This window comes from Argentina silus (assembly GCF_951799395.1).
Source record: "Argentina silus genome assembly, contig: scaffold_260, whole genome shotgun sequence".
Taxonomy (NCBI): domain Eukaryota; kingdom Metazoa; phylum Chordata; class Actinopteri; order Argentiniformes; family Argentinidae; genus Argentina; species Argentina silus.
In genome coordinates, this window is record NW_028152880.1 from 20,001 (window position 1) to 27,500 (window position 7,500).

General features: G+C 57.0%; 1 protein-coding gene across 1 annotated transcript in view; it reads right to left on the reverse strand.

Moving 5' to 3' along the window:
• LOC310824560 (plexin-B2-like) overlaps positions 1 to 7,482 on the reverse strand; it is a gene marked incomplete at its 5' end in the record, with an annotated part of 27,476 nt that extends 19,994 nt beyond the window's left edge. The window contains 11 exon segments of the mRNA XM_083697828.1: positions 447 to 542; positions 810 to 911; positions 1,213 to 1,324; positions 1,561 to 1,672; positions 2,558 to 2,714; positions 4,130 to 4,256; positions 4,664 to 4,764; positions 4,924 to 5,244; positions 5,569 to 5,869; positions 6,229 to 6,539; positions 6,946 to 7,482. Of these exon segments, the coding sequence (XP_083553954.1) occupies positions 447 to 542; positions 810 to 911; positions 1,213 to 1,324; positions 1,561 to 1,672; positions 2,558 to 2,714; positions 4,130 to 4,256; positions 4,664 to 4,764; positions 4,924 to 5,244; positions 5,569 to 5,869; positions 6,229 to 6,539; positions 6,946 to 7,482 (2,277 nt within the window).
• Between the last annotated feature and the right edge of the window lie 18 nt (positions 7,483 to 7,500).

Below are 7,500 nucleotides of genomic sequence, written 5' to 3' on the forward strand. Positions count from 1 at the left end.
AGGAGAGGAGAGGAGAGGAGAGGGGGATAGGAGAGGAGAGGGGGAGAGGAGAGGAGAGGAGGGGAGAGGGGGAGAGGAGAGGAGAGGAGGGGAGAGGAGAGGAGAGGAGAGGGGGAGAGGAGAAGAGAGGAGAGGAGAGGAGAGGAGAGGAGAGGAGAGGAGAGGGGGAGAGGAGAAGAGAGGAGAGGAGAGGAGAGGAGAGGAGAGGAGAGGAGAGGAGAGGAGAGGGGGATAGGAGAGGAGAGGGGGAGAGGAGAGGAGAGGAGGGGAGAGGGGGATAGGAGAGGAGAGGGGGAGAGGAGAGGAGAGGAGGGGAGAGGGGGATAGGAGAGGAGAGGAGAGGAGAGGAGAGGGGGAGAGGGGGATAGGAGAGGAGAGGGGGAGAGGAGAGGAGAGGAGGGGCGCTCTGATATAAGACGATGCGTTCTACTCTCCGCGCCACTGACCTCATAACCCCGGAAGTTGAACTTTGACCCCTCGCCCAAGGTGACGTCCTCCTCGATGTGCTTCATGAGGTCCGTGCCGATCTTGAACCTCCGATCCTGGAGACGATACGGAGACAGAGTAAGCTAAGACGAAGAGGACTCCGTAGAGGCTGGGGGAGGTAGAAATCCTCCTCTGATGTCTACCTCCAGCAGCCTCCCCTGCTCACCATATAAAGTATAGCATAAGTGCTTGACCCAGTTCTGGAGTACGTACATGGCAGTGATCCCACTCTGTCATGTCTCTACACCACATCAAGCCTAGTGTTTTGAAAGGTGTTAAGTATAGTATCATAGTTCTTATGATAGAGTCTGCACCAGCCTCACCAGGTAGACGTCCAGGTTCTTGCCCTGGAAGCTGATGGGGATACGGTGGCCCACTGGGATCAGCTGAGGCTCCGGGTTCTCAAACTGGGGACAGCTGTCCGCCTGGGGGAGAGACAGACAGACAGGGCGGTCAGACAGACAGGGTGGAGAGACAGACAGTCAGACAGACAGACAGGGTGGTCAGATAGACAGGCAGGCAGGCAGACAGACAGGGTGGTCAGACAGACAGACAGTCAGACAGGGTGGAGAGATAGACAGTCAGACAGACAGACATGAGCAAGGGTCTGGGTTCTCAAGCTGGGGACTCTGTCTCACACACACACACACACACACACACACACTTCCTCAATGAAACGGTCAACAGAAACCAAAGGGTTCTAATGATCCCCCTGCTCCTTCCTACCTTCTGAGGTTTGATGATGTGGGCGCCCTCTACAGTCTGGTCACTGTCACTACAGGTGTGGTCCCGGGCGTCCCACTGGCAACTCCACTCACTAGTGACGCATGCTATGCACCTGCGGCACGTCAGCCAATCAGAGGAGAGAGTTAGGTTCCACCAGCCAATGAAACTTCAGAGCTTTGTTTTTTGATTAGCAGGGATAGAACACTGAGAGTAACTCAAAATAACTGTCAAAAATATTTGACGTCACATTTCATCAAGTGGTGGGCAGGTCAATGATATAAATAATATATATATATATAATAATATATAATATATATAAATAAGTTGAACAAAATGGCGTCCACTCACGGTGTGTTGGGGGACTTCCTGACAGTCGCGGCGCAGTTGTAGAACTTGTATTCTCCAGACGTCACCTCCACACCATCGTTCACCAGCACCTTCACCGCCACCGCCACGAAGTCTAAACAACAACAACAACAACAACATCATCAACACCACAACATCATCAACACCACAACATCACCACAACATCACAACACCACAACACCAGAACATCATCAACACCACAACATCACAACATCATCAACACCACAACATCACCACAACATCACAACACCACAACACCAGAACATCATCAACACCACAACATCACAACATCATCAACACCACAACATCATCAACATCACAACTACATCACAACATCATCACAAAACCACAACTTCACAGAGTTGAACATACCGCTGTCTAACATACTGTCTGTCTGTCTGTCTGTCTGTCTGTCTGTCTGACTGGTTGTTTGTCTGTGTCTCGGTCTGTGTGTCTGTGTGTCTGTCTGTCTGCTTGTTTGACTGCCTGCCTGCCTGCCTGCCTGTATGCCTGCCCAACTGTCTGCCTGCCTGCCCAACTGTCTGTCTGCTTGTTTGACTGCCTGCCTGCCTGCCTGCCTGTATGCCTGCCCAACTGTCTGCCTGCCTGCCCAACTGTCTGCCGGCCTGTTTCTGTATTCACCATCACTACATTACTATCTGGTTTGGAAAGACAATGACACGTTGTCTAAAGTCAACAAAGTCGTCTTTCAGGCTTGGAGAATCACTTCAGAGCCCATCAGTAAAGTGGTGACGTGGTGTTCAGAAAGACAATGCAAATGTGAAGAAACAGATTAGCATTCAGGCTTGGAGAATGCTCTACAGTTCACACACACACACACACACACACGACACACACACACGACACACACACACACACACACAACACACACGACACACACCAACTGACAGACACAGTGACCTCTCAACCGGCCCTGGGGCCTGGGGTGACAGTAGGATGCTGCGATTGGACAACCTACCCTGCCGGAGAGGTGTGGGCGGGATCTGCACGGGGTCGGGGAGCGTGCAGGTGACCTTCCTGTCAAACATGACGGCCTTACTGTGGAAGGTGCCGAACATACACTCCAGCCTATCAGAGCTGCCCAACAGGGGGAGGGCGGGGACATCGATCACCACCTGGAGAGGAGAGGGAGGGAGGGAGAGAGAGAGAGAGGGATGGAGAGAAAGAGGGAGGGATGGAGAGGGAGGGAGGGAGGGAGAGAGAGCAAGAGAAATAGAGAAAGGAAGAGAGAGACAGAGAAAGAGCGAGAGAGAGATAGAAAGGAAGAGAGAGAGAGAAAGTAAGAGAGAAAGAGCGAGAGAGAGAAAAAGGAAGAGAAAGGAAGAGAGAGAGAGAGAGACATTATCTTTCCATTATTTTTCAAATCACATCAGTAACCCGTCAAGCAGTCTCAGTACGTGACCAAAGACCAGAACCGTCTTTCTGAGGAGAAGAGGGGAGAAACTGAGAGGTGAGCCATTGAGATTCTGCTGCCGTATTTACATAGTATTCACTTCATTAACCACAGATGACCCCCCGGCGCTCATGACCCCCCGGCGCTCATCTGAGGCCGGCATGGAACTGACTCAGCTGACGTAAGCAGAGGCAGCACAGCAGAGCCAGACCAGACCAAACCAGACCAGGCCAGGCCAGGCCAAACCAGACCAGACCAGACCAGACCAAACCAGACCAGGCCAGGCCAGGCCAGGCCAGGCCAAACCAGACCAGGCCAAACCAGACCAGGCCAGACCAGGCCAAACCAGACCAGGAAAGGCCAGGCCAGGCCAGGCCAGGCCAGGCCAAACCAGACCAGGCCAAACCAGACCAGGCCAGGCCAGGCCAGGCCAGGCCAGGCCAAACCAGACCAGGCCAAACCAGGCCAGGCCAAACCAGACCAGACCAGGCCAAACCAGACCAGGCCAGGCCAGGCCAGGCCAAACCAGACCAGGCCAAACCAGACCAGGCCAGGCCAAACCAGACCAGGCCAGGCCAAACCAGACCAGACCAAACCAGGCCAAACCAGACCAGGCCAGACCAGGCCAGGCCAAACCAGACCAGGCCAAACCAGACCAGGCCAGGCCAAACCAGACCAGGCCAGGCCAAACCAGACCAGGCCAGGCCAGAACGGGCCAGGCCAGGCCAAACCAGACCAGGCCAGGCCAAACCAGACCAGGCCAAACCAGACCAGACCAGGCCAAACCAGACCAGGCCAGGCCAAACCAGACCAGGCCAGGATAAACCAGACCAGGCCAGGCCAAACCAGACCAGGCCAGGCCAAACCAGACCAGGCCAGGCCAGAACGGGCCAGGCCAGGCCAAACCAGACCAGGCCAGGCCAAACCAGACCAGGCCAAACCAGACCAGACCAGGCCAAACCAGACCAGGCCAGGCCAAACCAGACCAGGCCAGGCCAAACCAGACCAGGCCAGGCCAGAACGGGCCAAAACAGGCCAAACCAGGACAGGACACGTTCACAAGACACATGGGGGTAGAGCTGCCGTGTAATATACTGTATACACACACACACACACACACACACACACACACTGTACCTGCTGGGTCTTCCGACAGCTGATGTTGGGGGGGTTGAAGGTGTGGATCCGAACACACTGCTGGTTGGGGCTCCACAGCCAGGTGTTCTCCTCCTCCGCCCTATCACAGTCCCTCTTCCTGGTACACCTGGACCAATCACAACACACCTGGTATTAGTGCACCAATCACAAACAGTCACATGATATTAGTGCACCAATCACAAACAGTCACACGGTGCAGTGGGCGACCTAGCATGTCCAAGCTTAGGCCTGGGCTTTAGCTCAGCGTGCTAAACACACACACACACACACACACACACACACACACACACACACACGCACACACACACACACACACACGCACACGCACACCACAATCACACACAAACACAAACCCCACACACACACGCACGCACACACACACACACACACAAACGCACACGCACATGCACACACACACACATAATGCACACCCCACACACACACACACACACACACACAAACACACACACACATAACACACACCACACACCACACACACACGGGGGTACTGACCTGCCCTCCAGCACACACCAGCCACAGTAGGGGTCCTTCTGGGCGACACAGGACAGGCAGTCTGTCTTCAGGTGGCAGGCCTGCACTGGTACCATGGTGATCTACAACAGGACACACAGCACCACAGGGTCAACTACGACAGTACAGAATACAGGTATAGACCAGCAGGTAAACAGCAGGTAAACAGCAGGTAAAAAGGTAAACAGCAGGCAAACAGCAGGTAAACACCAGGTAAACACCAGGTAAACAGGACCTCTCACCTTCTTCTCCGTGGTGATGTACAGGTGGGCGTGGCCGCCGTCGAACAGCAGGTTCTTGTTGACCCGGTTAGCGGTGCTGTCGCAGGGGGCGCGCCCATACACCTCCGAGTGGTTGGCCGATGACAGGTGCAGCTTAATCACCTCCCCCTGGCTGGTGCCCAGGAACGCCACGGCGTGCTCCGTCTCCACGGCGACCGCCACGGCGGTCAGCTGACCTTTCCTGGTGTAGACAGGCTCGGTGGCCAGGGCGAACTCCGCCTTGCTCGCCAAGGGAGACGGCAAGAACTCCGCCCCGCACTTGAAGTTGGTCACCATGCTCTTCTGGAGGGGAGGAGTCACGGTCGTCTGTTCATTCTCTATCCATCTATCCCAAAATCTATCTGTATCTGTATCTATCTATCTATCCATCTCTCCCTCCATCCCTCATCCATCTACATCTCTCTCTATCCATCCATCCATCCATCCATCCATCCATCCATCCATGTCGCACCCATCAGTCATAACAATAAAAAAACCATTCACAACCACAACCGCAACCGCAACCTCTGAAAAGTAGGTTTCAAACCCCCCATAACAACCCACAACCAAACCAACCCACCAAACCAACCAATCACCTTCTAGAAACCAGCCCCCCGAGGCCCTCACCTCGTTGTTATTGGTGCACAGCTCCTCAGACTTGGAGGAGTAGGGGGCGTAGACGGCCGACTTCCCCTCGATGAGGCCCTTCTCGCTGTAGCAGGCGCCGATGACCTGCACCAGCCTGCGGTTGACGGCCCGCAGCGGGTACATGCACAGGGCCGAGGAGGAGCTGTCGTCGTCCGAGGTGAAGACCACAAACAGGACCTCGTCCGAGGGCTCGACCGGACCGTACTGACCCGACCCGTTCATACTGCGGGCCAGGGCCTCCCCCGCGGGAGACACGTACACTGCCTGGGCCTTGTTGTACCTGGGAGGGGGGAGGGAGGGAGTGGGGGGAGAGGGAGGGAGGGAGGGAGGGACGGAGGAAGGGAGGGGGAGATGGAGGGAGGGAGGGAGGGATGGACGGAGGGGGGGAAGGAGGGATGGAGGGAGGGATGGAGGGAGGGAGGGAGGGAAGGAGGGAGGGGAGATAAAAGGAGGGAGGGAGGGATGGAAGATTTGGAAGGAATTAATAGATAAGTAATGGTTGGATGAATGGAGTGAAGGAATGAAGGAACGGATGGAAGGATGGAAGGAAAGAAGAAAGGCATTTTATTTGACAAGCCCTTTCGGTTGTAGGTGGACACACACACACACACACACACACACACACACACCCCCACACACCTGTTGGCGGCGGTGCAGTTGAGCTGCAGCTCGGTGTAGGAGTAGTAGTTGTGGTCGTTCTCGCACATGCGGGAGACGAAGGTGAAGACCTTCATGTCCTGGGCGCCCAGCGTCCGCGAGAACAGGAAGTAGACGAAGCCGCCGTGCTTGAAGGCGTGGCGGAAGTCGTGGAGGTAGCGCAGCACGAAGGGGTTGGCCTGCACCGCCGACGCCTCGATGATGCTGTCGAACACCACCCAGTCGCCGTGGTCCTCCAGGATCCGCGTGCTGATCAGCTTGGTGCTGTCATGGCTGCCATAGCCTTTGCCCACCTACCAGGAGAGAGGAGGGGGAGGGAGGGGTTAGAGGAGAGGAGGGGGGAGGAGGGGGGTGGGAGAGGGAGGAGAGGAGGGGTTGGGGGGAGAGGAGAGGAGGGGGGAGGGGGGGGGTGAGAGGGAGGAGAGGAGGGGTTGGGGGGAGAGGAGAGGGAAGGGAGGAGGAGGGGGGGGGAGATGGGAGAGGGAGGAGGAGGAGGGGTTAGAGGAGAGGAGGGGGGAGGGGGGGGTGGGAGAGGGAGAGGGAGGAGGGGGGGGGAGATGGGAGAGGGAGGAGGAGGAGGGGTTAAAGGAGGGGGGGGGAGAGGAGAGGGAAGGGAGGAGGAGGAGGAGGGGGGGGGAGAGAGAGAGGGAAGGGAGGAGGAGGAGGGGGGGGAGAGAGAGAGACAGCAGAGCCCCTTACCAGGAACACGGTGAAGTTGACGGCGTCATTGATGGCGAAGTACGACATCACCCCGACCACCGACACGCCCTCCTCTGCGCTCGCCACGTAGGTCTTCTCCCCCTTGGTGTCGCTGAAGTACAGCAGGTCCGCCACGCGGGACAGGTTCCTCAGGGAGCAGATCCCCCGGAACAGGCTCCCGCAGACCACCAGGGACCCCCGGGCGCTGTCCACCAGCAGCAGCTTGTTGTGGTTGTCGGTGGGCGTGGCCTCGTCACAGGACGCCGTGACGGGCGGCGTGCACTGGCGGTTGTCGTCCTTGGGCCCGGTCTCGGTCCACGACTCCCTGACGAGCCACGGGTCCAGCTGGGTCAGGGCGTTGATGGCGCCTACATAGAGGCGACCCGTGAGGGGGTCCCGGACCACGTTGTTGATCAGCTTCTCCGAGCGGAATTCCGGGTGGTTGAGGGGCGGGGAGGAAGAGGAGGAGGAGCTAAGGGCGGAGGTGAGGAAGAGGGACGCCACCAGGAACGCCAGGGCTCGACACCACCACGCCATCTCTGAGGGAGGGAGGGA